This window comes from Odocoileus virginianus, chromosome 14, assembly GCF_023699985.2.
Source record: "Odocoileus virginianus isolate 20LAN1187 ecotype Illinois chromosome 14, Ovbor_1.2, whole genome shotgun sequence".
In the NCBI taxonomy this organism is placed as follows: Eukaryota; Metazoa; Chordata; class Mammalia; order Artiodactyla; family Cervidae; genus Odocoileus; species Odocoileus virginianus.
Window position 1 is genome coordinate 3,923,502 of NC_069687.1, and position 16,936 is coordinate 3,940,437.

General features: G+C 52.5%; 1 protein-coding gene across 1 annotated transcript in view; it reads left to right on the forward strand.

The window, feature by feature from the left end:
- The window catches only part of ADAMTS16 (ADAM metallopeptidase with thrombospondin type 1 motif 16), a 176,828-nt gene that overhangs the window by 155,212 nt on the left and 4,680 nt on the right, over positions 1–16,936 (forward strand). The window contains exons 19-21 of the mRNA XM_070476448.1: positions 8,372–8,573; positions 8,739–8,933; positions 13,419–13,643. Of these exons, the coding sequence (XP_070332549.1) occupies positions 8,372–8,573; positions 8,739–8,933; positions 13,419–13,643 (622 nt within the window). The remainder of the gene's footprint in view (positions 1–8,371; positions 8,574–8,738; positions 8,934–13,418; positions 13,644–16,936) is intronic.

Sequence of the window (16,936 nt, forward strand, 5' to 3'; positions counted from 1 at the left end):
AGGAGGCGCCAACTGTTCTGTTCTCTTGGGGGAAGACTTTTAAGGAGTCTTATGTCAGAAGTTATCTTGGTCTTGCCCAGTAGAAAGCCAGCTGTCTACTGAGGGGGCAGGGTGGTAGAAAATGGGTATTTATAACCTAAATAGTGTCCCCAGCTATGAATACACTTAATGTCACAAGCTTCCATCCTGTCAGATACAGATTGGCACTTGCCATGTATCTCTCAGTTCAGTTCAGTCGCTCAGTCATGTCCAACTCTGCGACCCCATGAATCGCAGCACGCCAGGCCTCCCTGTCCATCACCAACTCCCGGAGTTTACTCAAACTCATGCCCATTGAGTCAGTGATGCCATCCAGCCATCTCATCCTCTGTCATCCCCCCCTTCTCCTCCTGCCCTCAGTCTTTCCCGGCATCAAGGTCTTTTCCAATGAGTCAGCTCTTCACATCAGGTGGCCAAAGTATTGGTGTTTCAGCTTCAACATCGGTCCTTCCAGTGAACACCCAGGACTGAGCTCCTTTAGGATGGACTGGTTGGATCTCCTTACAGTCCAAGGGACTCTCAAGTCTTCTCCAACATCACAGTTCAAAAGCATCAATTCTTCAGTGCTCAGCTTTCCTTATAGTTCAATTCTCACATCCATACATGACTACTGGAAAAACCATAGCCTTGACTAGATGGACCTTTGTTGGCAAAGTAATGTCTCTGCTTTTTAATATGCTGTCTAGGTTGGTCATAGCTTTTCTTCTAAGGAGCGAGCATCCTTTAATTTTATAGGTGCAGTCACCTTCTGCAGTGATTTTGGAGCCCAAGAAAATAAAGCCTTTCTCTGTTTCCACTGTTTCCCCATCTATTTGCCATGAAGTGATGGGACTGGCTGCCATGATCTTAGTTTTCTGAGTGTTGAGTATCTCTACAAGGATTAAATCATGTACTGCTACAGCTACTGACTTTCAACACCCCTGGAAAGGAGTTCGGTGTGTTAGTCACTCAGTCATGTCCCATTCTTTGTAACCCCGGGGACTGTAGCCCACCAGGTCCTCTGTCCATGGGGATTCTCCAGGCTAGAATACTGGAGTGGGTTACCATTCCCTTCTCCAGGGGACCTTCCCGACCCAGGGATAGAAGCCACATCTCCCTCCTTTACTATCTGAGCCACCAGGGAAGCCGCAAGGAGTTCAGGGTGGAGAGCAGAAATGAGGCACCCTGTGCTTGGGGCAACACCGGAGGCAGGTCTTCAGATAGTTAGATATTTTCAGGAGCCAGTTTTATGAGCCAAATTTTTGTATCTCCCCGTATCTAGAAAAGCACCAAAACCCTTCATGGTGACAACTGCTTCTCGTGATTAGCAAAAGCTTCATGAGACTAGCAGAAACGTTCTGGAGAAATATGTGCTGAATTGCATGAACTCCTGCTTCAGCAAAATCACATGTGTACTGACCTTCCTGCCCGCCCCAACCACCCCCCCCCAACCTCTCTGGAGCGATTTCTCGGAGCCATTGAAGTGCTGTCTCCTCACTTCGCACATTGTGCATTTTAAAGTGGACAGTGCCTAAGAGAAGTGTGCATTTCCAAAGACCTTGCTCCATGGGGCCTCCCAGCTGTCAGGTTGGGTTGTTTGCGGGGATCGGAAGCGTGTCAGCACTGGGCATGTCTGCCTTTACTTCTTTCAGCGCTTCATTTTGAGGTCAGAAGGGCCGCACAGAAGGAGTAGCTCTGTTCCAACCCAGCTGCTCTGCCCCTTTGGTTCTGAGAAGTCTTTCTTCTAGAAGGAGCCCAAGCCCACATGACATGCCAGCCCCCCAGAGTCTCGGTCGCTGAGTCTGGGGCCAGATGCCAGCTCCAGAGAAGAGTGTTTACAGGCGGGGGTGCTGCTTGAAGCTGGGGTGGCCGGAGCATGGGAGCTGCCCGGCGATTTGGGGTTGCCTGGGTGGGCTTTTCTGATTTCCTGTGATGGGGAATGAGGGTCGATGGCCTCCTGGAGAGGAACCTGCACACCAGGCTTTGCCCCTGATGTTTTATTGGCACCTCTGAGTTCTCATAATCATTAAAAATAGCATCAGGACCACTTTATTACAAGTGGGAGCGGGGGCAGTTACCACCTGCAGGAGCCAGAGCCCCGAACTGCCCGATGGACAGATGTCCTGTTCCTTGGTCATCTCCAGGCCTTTTACAAAGCCCTCCTTCCCTGGACTAAGAAGGAAGGCTTTGCAAAAATTCAGATTTCTGACTCTCCACTGCAGATTTGTGATTCCTACAGAGTGGAGGAGAAACCAGGTACATGTGGATGGTTGAAAGCCCTGCCAGGCAGCTGTGGTTTGGAAAACACTGTCTCAGCACCAGGCTGAGTCACAGTCCTCTCAGCCCCTTGGGGTCACCCTGGGGCATAAGAATTGGGGCGCAAACCCTGTGAGCGTGGAGGGAGGTGCCGCCGACAAGTCGTTACTTAGTTTCAGTTGCAGTGGGTGTAGGCTGCTCACTGGGCTACCTGTATGTAGTTACCACCCCAGTTTTGTTTTGTTTTTTTCTTTTTTCTCCATAGCAGAGGTGTTTGTGACACAGAACTGGCTCGATGGTTGGGTGCTGAGTGGGGTGAGGAGGAGTGGAGGGGGCTGCCTTCCCCACGTGGGCATCTCACGATGGGAAGATGCTCACTCTTCCCAGCAGAGCAAGGATGAGTTGGAGGGCAGCGCTGGGTAGTTCTGAGCTGCATCCTGCTTGCATTATCCACTCCCGCCATGACCCTTTGCTTCTTGAGGTGCCGTTTCCCTGTCTGTAAGATACAGCTGGAAAAGCAGACCATTTCTGAGTCCCTTCACAACTCGCTAACACCCAGCCTCTTTCTTCCAGTTTCCCGTGGAAACTGGCTAGAGGGGGCAGCCCTGCAAAGAAGCAGCCCTTCACTGTCACTCGGAATCTAAGCATTTCCCTCTCACCTTTTATGAGCTGGGGTTTTTCATTTGAGTTAATGGGACGCACACACCCTCTGTGGTCTGCAGAGAAAAAATCTCCAGATGAAGGGTTTTTGCTGAAACAGGGAATTATCAAGGCTGTCTGGAACAGCGAGGTAAGTTTCTTTGGCCTGTGCGTCCCTCATAATTCCATTTCCCATGCCTCCCCCATGTAAATGAAGCTCTGTAGATCTTACTGATTCTTCTTAAGATAACATTTGATGACGGGGAGTGAGACAGAAAAGTTCAGTAAAAATAGCACATCAATCCCTGAATAATAAAAAATCTCCGTATCTTTGGCTTCTCACAGTCCATAAAATTAACACCCACTGAACCTCCTTTATGGGGAGGTTTTGAGGTCCTGCAGTTTGGCTCCATGTGAGTCAGCAAAGAAATGCTGCCTTTAACGATGAAAAAATTCAGTCCTGTGCATGACTCTTTATAAATCTCTCCTTCACTTTCACATCAAACAAAGGAGTTTGCCTTTTGAGACTGAACAAAATGAAGTCACTGTTAAGCTGCCAGCTTCCCAGAGCCTGGCTTCTTGATCCAGGTGCCCAGTTTCTTGAAGTCTGGCCCCCATCCTTGCCAGCCAGTCATCAGTAACGGACTTGCAGTTCTGGGGCACCATGGAGGCCTTTCCCTGGCATTGCTTCTGGAAGAATGCATCCAGCAGACAGCCGGTCTAGCACATCCCTGCCAACACGTGGTGGAAGACGTGCGAGTGTGTTTGGCGTGTTGCTGTCACTTCTAATGTACTTACCGCTGCACTTCAGGAGGACTTGCTCCAGGCATCAGGGCATGCGTGCAGAGTGCAAGCTGTGTGTCCAACAGCGCTGGCCTCTGACACCGCTCACTTGCACAATTGGTTACCGAGATCATTGGCCCTTTCAGCACTGGACTTCTGCCTTGGAACTGGCCTGGAATATAGCTGGCACCCTCTGATATTGAAACATCCTCTGACAGAGACCAGTAATTCCCGACTCAGCAGATGGGCCAGGCCAGCGAACAGCCCATGTGTGGCCAGCTGCCAGATGGGCTCGGGAATCAGCTTCTCTCCCTCTTCATCACCCCGAGTCCTCTGATCTCAGCTACTGAGCTTTCAGCTCCCAGTCTGTCTGCTCTCTTTAAGTTAACGTGTTCGCGGACATTCTCTTCCTGTGGCTAAGGCTGATTTTTCAAACTGGGGTCTGTTTATTGTGGATGCGCATTGTTACCTGGAAAGCAGTGGCATATTTCCCACAATATCAGTCAACAAGGGTGTCGTCATCATCAGCGATGGCCCTCCAGTGTGAGCTGGGGAGTCCGAAGGGCGCTCAGCAAGGAGAATCCCTGTGATCTAGCAGCCGTCAGACAGCGGCTACTCCCCACAGTGAGTTCCGGGGGAGTTCAGAATGTGAAAACACGGGTTACTGGCCCCAATAGCATAAGAAAGGAACAATTTAATGAGCCCAGATTCTTGCTCCTTCCCATATATAGAAAAGCACTAAATTCCTTAACTTGAGATATCTGGTTTTCTTCAACAATATTCTTTTGATGTTCAGACTACCTGCCCTTTGTTGCAAAACTTCTGTGTAACCTGACGCCTCCCCTCAGGGTTCCTTGAGATTCTGCCTCCTGGACTTAGGTCTTAAAAATTCACACTGAATGAAACGTTAACTCTCAGCTTTTTAGGTTGGGAATGTTTTTTAAGTCGACAAGTTCGTGTAGATGAAAAGCGTGGTAAACCTCAAATCAGCTGCTCGTGTGACGTGGCTGTAATTTCCTATGAAAACAAGATCCTTCTGTCTTCAAAACCCACACAATGCCCACTGGGCCGCAGTGGCAACTATCACAGTCCTAGGCCACTGAGTATAGGGCGTGTGAATGTCCATGTTTGTAGTCACAGAGGATTTTAAAGATCAAGTCACAAAGTAAAAGTGGTCCATGTGACTGAGAGCATCCTTCCCGAAGGAAGTGAGAGACACCAGGTGTAAAAGTCCTGACTGTCGTGGGGGACACTTTGTAACTGGAGCTGTGTTTGCATGCTCTCCTCTGCCCTGTCCGGCTCACACCTCCCTGGAGCTAAAAAATCCAGTTGAGAACACGCCTTCTCTAGGTTCACTCTGGGAACCGAGTCTGACACTCCATGTGTTTATTGAGTTATGAAAGGCCACTCCACCGACGATCGGGAGTTACTCCTGAAAAGGGGATAGGCAGGGTGCTTCATCTCAAAACTTTGAAGGGAGCAGGAAGAGACACTGAAACCCAATTGTAAAACGAAGTTCGTGGTTTCTGATGCTGACTCTGTGGCCGCCCTGAGCTGACCATATACGTGGGGCTCAGCCGTGAGCCACAGGTCTGGTCCCCATCAAGGGTGACCTCTGAGTCTGAAAGGCGGTCACAGCCCTGAGTCTGCCTGGGGAGTGCTTCACGACAGCATACTGCACTAAACCAAATACTCTTGTTGAGAATTTGCATTTTCAAATACCCTTGTTGCATTTTCAGAGGAAATATCAAATAACCAAAACCAGAATGTTGCTATTTTTTTAGTGGGAAGGCAAAAGTCATTTTTTGAGAAGCAGCTCCTGACTGCTGACAGTTAGTGATGTTGACTATGGCGCAGATGGTGCCAGGTAACCCGGCCCAAACTGCTGCGTAACTGCTGTGAGCTCCGCCACTTGTGCAGGCAGCTCTGAGAGCTGCAGGGTGAATCCTGCCAGGTGACCCCTCGGCTGGGGGCAGCAGCGTGGGGGCCGGGGGGCCGGGTGCTCCAGGCCCTGCCTGGGACACCCGACTGACGTGGGTCATACCAGCCGCCTACTCTGTTCCAGCTGGCGGACTTGAAAAACCAGGCCACTGCAGGACAGGTGTGGCCGCTCGTCAGCTGCCCGCATGCCTCGTTCTGCTCAGTGGACCCTCGGACACCAGCATAGAAGCTTGCTGCTGCGTTTTGACTCTTTCCTGAGCTGCAGTCAGGACGCTTCCCTGGAGCTCTGCCTGTGAAATAAAGCAGACACTTGGCATCTCCAGATGCCATGTGAACGAGTTTTGCACAGGACCATTTTTTAATGGTATGCAGCTAAGAGGAGGTCAGAGCATGGACCAACCCCACTGGAACAGCTTAAGATGGTGGAGACCGAGGACTTAACACAGGCAGGTGAAAGGCCTGGGAGCAGCCAAGACACCTCCGCAGCCCCGGGGTTGACCAGTTAGAGTTTATGAGGCTGCGGGGTTGAGAGGCAAACGTTAAGAAGTGGAAGGAAACATAAAAAATAGAAAAGCAATGGAGAGCTTCCAGATGCAGAATCAACGCAGTCAGGAGCCCAAAGCTGGGTTTCGGACACAGCCGAGCGACTAAACAACAGCAATCTTGTTAACACTGAAAAGTTGAAGCATTTCTGAAGTTGATACAGAACATTTCTTACAAACCTGACATAGTTTATTACTATATGCATAAAACTTCATTACAGTTTTTAAATAATTTTCTTAGAAAGATAATAGAGTCTGTTCATGAGAAATACTTTGGCATAATCTAGCTCAAAGCTTCTACAAACAAAGCTAAGTAAACATATCATGGTTCTGTTGAGTAAAAAAAAATACAGTCACAACCTGAAAGTAGAGAGTTATTTAGCGGGAATGTTAAGGATTCGAAGCTCGGGAGATGGCATCTCAGTGACCCTGAGAAAACTGCTCCAAGGGGGCGGGAGGGGGAGTCAGGCTATACACCAGTTTGCAACAAGGAGGGCAGGCAGTCTGAACATCAAAGATTATTAAGTACGGAAAATCAGATACCAAGTTAAGGAATTTAGTTTTCTTCTATGCATGGGAAGATGCGAGAGTCTGGGATCATTGAAGTCATTCCTGTCATATGCATCTCGGCTATCTGGGGCCAGCACCCTGCATATTTAAGGAGACATTTTTCTCTCTCTTGAATCCCCTCAGGGCCTTCTGGCTCACACTGGAGCGCTGGAACTGCTGATGCCCCTGACACCCTTAAGTTCCTCGTGTAGGCAGTGGGGCCACTGGTCAGCCTCGCTCGGAAATTCACGTGGGAGGGCCGGAATCACGGACAGCTGTGGCATCCTTGCTTATCGACACGGCAGGCGCTATCCCATGTCACAGTGCGGCTCAGCCCGGGTGCCCCAGTGCCGCTGCAGCGCTGCCCCGTCCCGGGTGGGGTGCTCCCTCCTCCCGATCCAGCAAGTGTCATCCGTTCCCCTCTCCTCCCTCCATCGCCTCCTTCGTCCTTAGACCTTACACAGAAGCCCAAAGACAGGCTCGACCATGATTTGGGTCACAGGCCCCTTTGAGAACTTGAGGACTTATGCCGGTGGTTTTGTTCAGCAATTCAGGGGGGCTTGGCCCCCCTAGGATCGGTACTATTTCAGGGTGTCTGTGGAAACAAAACAAAAATCCCCAAGTAAGACAAAGTCTTTAGATCCAACGGCTTAATTGCAAGAAGGGCAGAGGACAGAGAGCCTTCTAAGTGATACCACAGAGATGTAGCTTGCAAAGTCCTGTAATCAGCAAAAAAAAAAAGGAAAGCTGTAGAGATGTAGCCATCTTTCTGTCATTCTGTAACAAAGAGAAAATGAAATGAAATTTCGGAGAACCTATGGACTAAAAAAAAAACACACATCAACCAATTAAATTCAGGAGCTTTATTTGGATTCTGACTCCAACAAGCAGATTAAATTTTGAGAAAGTACTAGTCACTCAGTCGTGTCCAACTCTTTGTGACCCCATGGACTGTGGCTCACCAGGCTCCTCTGTCCATGGAATACTGCAGGCAAGAATACTGGAGTGGGTTGCCATTTCCTGCTCCAGGGGATCTTCCTGACCCAGGGATCGAACCCACATCTCCTGTGTCTCCCGCATCGCAGGCAGGTCCTTTAGCTGCTGAGCCATCAGGGGAGCCAAATTTTAAAGGGACAACATAATTGGAAATGGAACATTGAATATTTAATGAGGTTAAGGGATTATTGTTAAAATTTTCAAATGTCACAATATAATTAGGCTGAAAAACCTAAGAGTCCTTATCTGTCAGAGGTGTATATTGAAATATTAATATGTCTAGAATTTGCTTCAAAATGCTATAGGGATCGGAGACATAAACTGATCTTGAGACTGGGTGGAGAGGGACACAGAGGGCCTTTAGTTTTGTATGTGTTTGAAATTTTCCTTTTAGGAAAAGGTTGGGGGCGGGGGGGACAGACACACTGCGCTGAGGGGAGTTATTTCCAAGCACAAGAGAACCTGACAGCCAGAGGAGGGGAGGCCTGATGTCAGGAACACTAATCAGGAAGTTAGAAGGGGCAGGGGCCCTGGGAGACCACAGGCGGGACTGAAAAGGATTGCAGTGGAGACCGTAGGTGGGAAGGTACGCCGGTTGACGCCCGCCCCGGCCCCGCCCCTCACCGTGGGGTCCCCTGTCCCCTCAGCTGGTCGGTGGGGAACTGGAGCGCCTGCAGCCGCACGTGCGGAGGGGGCACGCAGAGCCGGGCAGTCCAGTGCACGCGGCGCGCGCACTACAAATCGGAGCGGGTCCCGGCCAGCCTGTGTCCACAGCCCGTCCCCTCCAGCCGACAGGCCTGCCAGCCTCAGAGCTGCCCCCCGGCGTGGAGCACCGGGCCCTGGACGGAGGTAAGCGGGGTGGGGGGCTGGCATGGGGTGGGTGAATGGGCTCCCTCTTGTGCAGTGAGGGGTGTGGGGGCAGCTGGAGTCTCCCCCAGCCTTGGGGCTCAGGGCTGGAGCCCCAGCTCCGTCCCAGCCCCCGAGGGAGCCGACACTTGCTCTCCCCGCGCACAGTGCTCACGAACCTGCGGGAAGGGCTGGCGGAAGAGGTCCGTGGCCTGTAAGAGCACCAACCCCTCGGCCAGGGCGCAGCTGCTGCCAGACGCCGTCTGCACCGTGGAGCCCAAGCCCAGGACTCATGAGGCCTGTCTGCTCAGGCGCTGCCACAAGCACAAGAAGCTGCAGTGGCTCGTGTCCGCCTGGTCCCAGGTGGGTGTGCCAGGTCCCAGGCGGGGGCACCTTCCCAGGGTGGTGTGCCAGGTCCCAGGCGGGGGCATCTTCCCAGGGGGGTGTGCCAGGTCCCAGGCGGGGGCACCTTCCCAGAGTGGTGTGCCAGGTCCCAGGCGGGGGCACCTTCCCAGGGGGGTGTGCCAGGTCCCAGGCGGGGGCACCTTCCCAGGGGGGTGTGCCAGGTCCCAGGCGGGGGCACCTTCCCAGGGGGGTGTGCCAGGTCCCAGGCGGGGGCATCTTCCCAGGGGGGTGTGCCAGGTCCCAGGTGGGGGCACCTTCCCAGGTGGGTGTGCCAGGTCTCAGGTGGGGGCACCTTCCCAGGTGGTCACTGGCCCCAGGTAGGTGTGCTAAGTCCCAAATAGATGCATGGGTCCCAGGTAGATGCATTGGCGCAAGGTAGGTGCATCTAGTCTCAGGTAGACTGGTCCCAGGTGGATACACCACCCCAGATGGTGTGCCAAGTCCCACGTAGGTGCACTGGCTCCAGGTGGGTGCACCTTCCCAGGTGGGTGTGCTAGGTCCCAGGTAGACGCATTGGCTCAAGGTAGGTGCACCTAGCCCCAGGTAGACACATTGGTCCCAGGTAGGTAGGCGTGCCGGGTCCAGGTGGAACTGGGTCAACCACCTTCCACCTAGGGGCCACCCCTTCTTGCTGGGTTCCTCTGCTTCCGCTGCTTTCCTCTCAGTCTCCGGTCCCACTGCCCCTGGTATTCAGCCCCACGCCCAGCCTCCACTCCTTGCATGTCCTCTGGCTTGTGTATCACATCCGTGGAGCACCCCACCCAGGTCACCCCCACAATCATCCCTCCCTTGGTGTGGAGTGGATGCGTGGGCGAACAGTTGCCAACTGGGTGGGGAGTGTTCTTCCCGCTGACTGCGGGGGTGGGGGACCCACCTCACCCTGAGCAGCTGCAGCCATTTCCCAGGACGTGCCTAGGCGGTGGGGCAGGGGGGTGACTGCAGGAGCAGACAGCGCCTCCTGAGACGCATGCATGTACGGAGCCCACACAGCTGGTTTCCATAGGAACTGGGGAATGAAGGCCCCCTGATCCCTGGACCTCAGGGACAGACTCGAGGTCTCATCCCCACCCGGGCCACAGTGGCGTCCGGTCCAGGGGGCAGGAATGACTCTATAAAGTGATGGCGTGCCAGGCAGGTCATTTATCCCAAATGAGACAGCACTTGTCTGCCCCTGAAAAATAAAAGCAGCATCACTACTGCGTGAAGCCTGCTGCTGCTAAGGAAGAACTCCTGGAACCAGGGGCATTAGTGTCTAGACGACTGAATCACTCAGTCATTAGGGGACATTTGATTCTATGCAAATCTCTGGAGGCTGAGTCCTTAGGACGGAAGCAACTTGGTCTGCCTAGAAAGGGCTTCCCAGGTGGCACGGTGGTAAAGAACCCACCTGTGATGCAGGGGACCGGGTCTGATCCCTGGGTCGGGAAGATCCCCTGGCAAAGGCAACCCACTCCAGTATTCTTGCCTGGAGAATCCCATGGACAGAGGAGCCTGGTGGGCTACAGTCCATGGGGTCACCAAGGGTCAGACAGGACTGAGCGGCTAACACACATGCTGTCTGGAAGGTATCCAGGTGGAAATCCCTTGTCCTGACTATCTGACACATCCGGGCGTGCGCACACACACACTCATCACACCCCAGAGCTGCTCTCAGGCTTGGCCCCAGCGAGCCCCCGAGAGGAGCCCTCCAGTTCCGTTCTGGGACCAGGACACGCCAAGCACACCCCAAAGCCAGGCCTGAGCCTGAGTGTGAGGCCAGAACGCCGGGCACCCAGCCTCCGCTGTGGATGGGACCTGCAGACATGCCAGCCCGGGGCAGCAGTGCCAGCCCCCGGGACCTGCCCTGTGACCCCCGAGCCTGTGCAGCTCTGCCCGGCCTTCTGTGTCATCCCCGTGTGTCCCGTAGCTGCAGCCCTGCCCGGCCACAGGTCGGCCCAGGGCCCCGCTGTCCATGAGAGAGGGTGCGGCTGCAGTGACAGCTTGGCTCAGAGCACGTCTGGTGGGAACGAATGAGCCTGCGGTGCTCTGTCCAGGACAGCACTCGGCTTCCCGGGGAAGATGGAAGCCCTGGGTCTCCCCCACCTGCCCCTGTGCTAGGCCAGCATCGCGCTGCTGTTGGGTGTGTGAATCTGAGGAGCTCTGCGGTTTACCTGACATCCTTGTGCATTAGGTCCCAGTGCATTCTGGTATCGGTTACAGCCCAGCGTCTTCATTTCCCAGTGAAACAATAGCTCCGGAATTACTCCCTTCGTAGTTTGTAATTCCCCTGCCCCAACTTACGTGTGTAGTGCTAGACCTCAAGATCTTCTTTTTATTGCAGATACTGTTAACACCATTTTAAAATGCCGAGGCCCCATAAATTTCACTGACTGTTGTTCAGCTGCTAGGTCGTGTCCGACTCCTTGCAACCCCATAGACTGCAGCACACCAGGCTTCCCTAAACTTCACCATAACCCGAAGCTTGCTCAAACTCGTCCATCGAGTTGGTGATGTCATCCAACCATGTCGTCCCCTTAAATGTTCAGTTCAGTTCAGTCGCTCAGTCGTGTCCAACTCTTTGTGACCCCATGGACTGCAGCACACCAGGCCTCCCTGTCCATCACCAAGGCCTGGAGTTTACTCAAACTCATATCCATTGAGTCGATGATGCCATCCAACCATCTCATCCTCTGTCATCCCCTTCTCCTCCCACCTTCAATCTTTTCCAGCATCAGGGTCTTTTCAAATGAATCAGCTCTTCACATCAGGTGGCCAAAGTATTGGAGTTTCAACTTCAACATCAGTCCTTCTAATGAACATTCAGGAGAGATTTCCTTTAGGATGATCTGGTTGGATCTCCTTGCAGTCCAAGGGATTCTCAAGAGTCTTCTCCAACACCACAGTTCAAAAGCATCAATTCTTTAGCACTCAGCTTTCTTTATAGTCCAACTCTCACATCCATACATGACTACTGGAAAAACCATAGCCTTGACTAGATGGACCTTTGTTGACAAAGTAATGTCTCTGCTTTTTAATATGCTGTTTAGGTTGGTCATAAATTTTCTTCTAAGGAGTAAGCGTCTTTTTATTTCATGGCTGCAATCACCATCTGCAGTGATTTTGGAGCCCCCAACAAATTAAGTCTGTCACTGTTTCCACTGTTTCTCCATCTATTTGTCATGAAGTGATGGGACTGGATGCCATGATCTTTGTTTTCTGAATGTTGAGCTTTAAGCCAACTTTTTCACTCTCCTCTCACTTTCTGTAAGAGGCTCTTTAGTTCTTCTTCACTTTCTGCCATAAGGGTGGTGTCATCTGCATATCTGAGGTGTTTTATATTTCTCCCGGCAATCTTGATTCCAGCTTGTGCGTCCTCCAGCCCAGCATTTCTCATGATGTACTCTGCATATAAGTTAAATAAGCAGGGTGACAATATACGGCCTTGAGGTACTCCTTTTCCTATTTGGAACCAGTCTGTTGTTCCATGTCCAGTTCTAACTGTTGCTTCCTGACCTGCATACAGATTTCTCAAGAGGCAGGTCAGGTGGTCTGGTATTCCCATCTCTTTCAGAATTTTCCACAGTTTATTGTGATCCACATAGTCAACAGCTTTGGCATAGTCAATAAAGCAAAAATAGATGTTTTTCTGGAACTCTTGATTTTTCAATGATCCAGCGAATGTTGGCAATTTGATCTCTGGTTCCTCTGCCTTTGCTAAAACCAGCTTAAACATCTGAAAGTTCTCAGTTCACGTATTGCTGAAGCCTGGCTTGGAGAATTTTGAGCATTACTTTGCTACCGTGTGAGATGAGTCAATCATGTAGTAGTTTGAGCATTCTTTGGCATTGCCTTTCTTAGGGACTGGAATGAAAACTGACCTTTTCCAGTCCTGTGGCCACTGCTGAGTTTTCCAAATTTGCTGACATATTGAGTGCAGCACTTTCACAGCATCATCTTTTAGGATTTGAAATAACTCAATTGGAATTCCATCACCTCCACTAGCTTTGTTCATAGTGATGCTTCCTAAGGCCCACTTGACTTCACATTCCAGGATGTCTGGCTCTAGGTGAGTGATCACACCATCGTGATTATGTGGGTTGTGAAGATCTTTTTTGTACAGTTGTTCTGTGTATTCTTGCCACCTCTTCTTAACATCTTCTGCTTCTGTTAGGTCCCTACCACTTCTGTCCTTTATTGAGCCCATCTTTGCATGAATGTTCCCTGGTATCTCTAGTTTTCTTGAAGAGATCTCTCGTCTTCCTCACTCTGTTGTTTTCCTATCAGTGTTCAGGCTGACGTAATCAGGAGGCATCTCCACTCAACGATTTTGCGATTGTTGTTTTCCTATCAGTGTTCAGTCTGATGTAATTAGGAGGCATCTCCACTCAACGATCGTGCCAGAGAGACGGCCACCACGCGGGGAGACATGCCTTTCACGCACGTCCTTGGTTGTCTTCTTTCCAGTGCTCTGTTACCTGTGAAAGAGGAACCCAGAAAAGGTTCTTAAAGTGTGCTGAGAAGTACGTGTCTGGGAAGTACCGCGAGCTGGCCTCCAAGAAGTGCCTGCACCTGCCGCAGCCCCAGCTGGAGCTGCAGCGTGCCTGCGCCTCGTTTCCCTGCCCCAAGCGGCCCGCGTTCGCCGCTGCAGGACCCCCGCGGGCCGGCTGGTTTGCCTCGCCCTGGTCTCAGGTAGGGATGAAGAGGGGCAGGCGGAGCCCCTCCTCGGTGTTGCTGGCTACCTTGGGGGGAAGGTTTCTGCCGGAGTGTAGCCCCCAGGCCCACGGAGCCAGCTTCAGGCCCTTCCCTCCAGAGCCCGTGTGGTATTGGGCTTCTGGGGGTTGGGGTTATGAGGGGGCCTCCAGAGGGTGATCTCCACGTGTTACTCGACCTTTTAGGGCGCTTGTGATTGTTCTAGGGCTTCCCGGGTGGCGCTAGTGGTGAAGAACTAGCCTGCCAGTGCAGGAGATGGAGGATCTGTAGGTTCGATCTCTGGACTGGGAAGATCCCCCTGGAGAAGGGGGGATCCAGGAAGAACACTCCAGTGTTCTTGCCTGGAGAATCCCATGGACAGAGGAGCCTGGTGGGCTACAGTCCACGGGGTCGCGAGAGTCGGACATGGCTGAGCGCACAGCACAGCGTGGTTGTTCTGAACCTTCACCCTATGGAGGGTGAGAAGATTTAATGGTTTGGGTAAAAGCTGGGCTGAACTCCCCAGAGGTGAGTATGGGTGAGGAAGAAATACGAGATCTGGAAGAAACAGATGATTGTAAGTCTGTTCGGGGTCAACCGCAAAGCCAAGCAAATGAGGATGGGGGTTGAGCCCCCAGAATGGCTGTGACCTGCCTGGTCCCCGGGCTCGGCCAGCCCAGGCCGAGAGGGGCTGCGGGATCTGTTCCGAGGTCTCCGTGTCCCCGGCTCCCTCCTCCTCCGGCGCCCCCTGCGGCTGTAAGGGAAGAATTCTTCGCTCACTACTGTTGACCCAGCCTCCTCCCAGCCTCCTCCCAGCCCTGCTTCCGGCTTTGGGCTCTTCGCAGCCCTCTCTGCCTGTCCTGTTGCCGTCTGTGTGGGCGAGGGCAGCACAAGAGCAGCTCAGCGCCCAGTGTCTTCAGAGGCACTTGGGTCTGGATGGTCAGTTTTTAAGAAGCAAACCGCCACTGCCCTGGCGGCCCAGTGGTTAGGACTTGGCCTTCCAATGCAGGAGGTGCGGGTTCAATCCCTGGAGCGAAGACCTCACATGCCTCATGGCCAAAAAAACAAAACATAAAGCAGAAGCAATATTGTAATACACTCAGTAGGGACTTTAGAAACGGCCCACATCTAGAAAGCAGAGAAAGCAAGTGAACACGGTAGCAGGGGCGGCCACGAACTTCTGTGCTCCCACCTTGGCCAGATCTCTTAACCGTATCAGGTAACACTGGCTCCAGGACCTCCGAGGTGGAGTCCTATCAAGTATATGGGATCCACGGGGCACCAGGCCCCCAGGATGCCCCCGTCACAGAAGCTCTCTCGGGGCCAGCAAGCGGGATCTTTGCTGATTCCAGAGGCTGACCCCAGGAACCACAAGCAGATGTCTGTTCCCCATCACTTTCAAAGGAACTTTCAAGAGTCTTCGTCTCTCTCCAAATCACTTCCCAGAAGGCGTGCTCCGTGGCTGGTGCCATAGGAATGACCTGAGCAGCTACAGATGGCTGTCTTCCCTGCCCAAGTAGTGACTGCCCTCCCGGGAAGCACGTCCCGCATCCTCGAGCTTCCCAGGCGCCCTGTGCTGAAAAGGAAGCAAGGATAGAAAGCAGACTCCAGAGTGGAGAATTGCGCCTCCTGTCCCAGAATCATGCAATGTCCGTACTGCGACCTCGTCAGAGGTCAAGGCTGCCCCCGCCGACGTGAGCTGCCTGAAAGCGGATACAGTCAATAAACAGCCATCCAGACTGGCCGCTCTGTGGCGAGTGTCCTGCTGTTTTACGGTGTATTCTCCATATTGACATGTGTGTACATTTACATACATGCATGCATGTTTTATATATACAGTCCCTGGTGTCTACCAAGGCACATACTGTGTACTGAGTGTTCAGGGAGTGTTTGCTGAATGTGGAATTTCAGGTGAAAAGCAAATCCTTGTGTGCCCAGGGCAGCCAGGTCTGGTCCTTGTCTGGAGAACTTTCCGCTCCAGCACGGACTTCACGCTTGTCTGGGGGGGTGGTGTCACTGCCGTCGGGATTGTGCGCCCTGTTGCCAGACCATGTAGAGCGGCAGCATCTTTAACCCCCCAAGGCTGTTCTTGCTTGCCACCCACTCTGCACACTGCTCTCTAGTTGTGTTTTTGCCTTTGGTTCTGCTCACCTTCAAATCTGAGGCTTCCCAGGTGGTGCGAGCGGTAAAGAACCCACCTGCCAATGCAGGAGACATTGGAGACACGGGTTCAGTCCCTGGGTGGGGAAGATCCTCCCACTCCAGTATTCTCTCCTGGAGAACCCCCACGGACAGAGGAGCCTGGCAGGCTGAGGTCCGTGGAGTCGAACACAGCTGAAGTGACTTAGCACACACATCTTCAAATCTGAGGTCGCTTTTTCATTTAGAAATACATGAACTCCTCCCCAAATGGTATTAGAAATTGTTTCATCTAAAATACTAGACCACAGCACATTTGGACCGTATCCTTTTCAAGCCTTTCCTGTTTTAAGTAGGTCAAAAGTATCTCCGGCCACACAATTTTCCCTTTAATTGTCCTCTGAGTGCGCAGGCTTCCCGGCAAGAGGAAGGGACGGGCGAGCCAAGAGGCTGCGTCGAGTGGTTCCCGGGACAGGTGCTTCGCGCTCTCTGTCCCTTGAGAACGTGGCTCAGAGACAAGGCCTTGTGGTTCCCCAAGACCGTCATCCCTCTGTCCATGGGGAGGGGAGACCAAAGCTCCTGAGAGTGAATCCGGCCAGCGTTTACCCCACTCTGCTCAACTGGGAGACCTCAGGCAAATTGAGAAAAAGAAAAGCAAGGTTTGCCATTGTTTAGTTTAAACCCAAACCTAGAATCTAAAAATACTTCTGGCATGGTTTGCACCAACCTAAAACATCCAGCCTGTCTAATAAATCATTTTCATTGTAAGTTGCTTGAAGATCTTACCCAGGGTCACTCATCTGCTATGTTCCATGACGTCAGGCAGGAATGAGGCTAAGGCTGCGTTTGCTGTGAGCTCTTGGGCCCGAGGCTCTGCGCCCTCCGGCCATGGGAAATCTTGGGGCGGAAAGGTGTCCTGCGCCTGGATGGGCTCTGTCCCTGGACAGGTTATTCCTGCAGCTGCGGGAAAATGGACGGGTCTCTAATCGGATGAGGATGGTTTCTGTCGGCCTTAGTGGCCCTGCTTGGTGAGGCCTCACCCAGCAGCCCTGACTTCACTCACTCGGGTCCCCGGGGATTCACATCCAGTGGGTCACATGCTCTCCAGAGAGGAGGTCTCTGCTCTGCAACCACCCACCCCGGGGGCTGGAGGG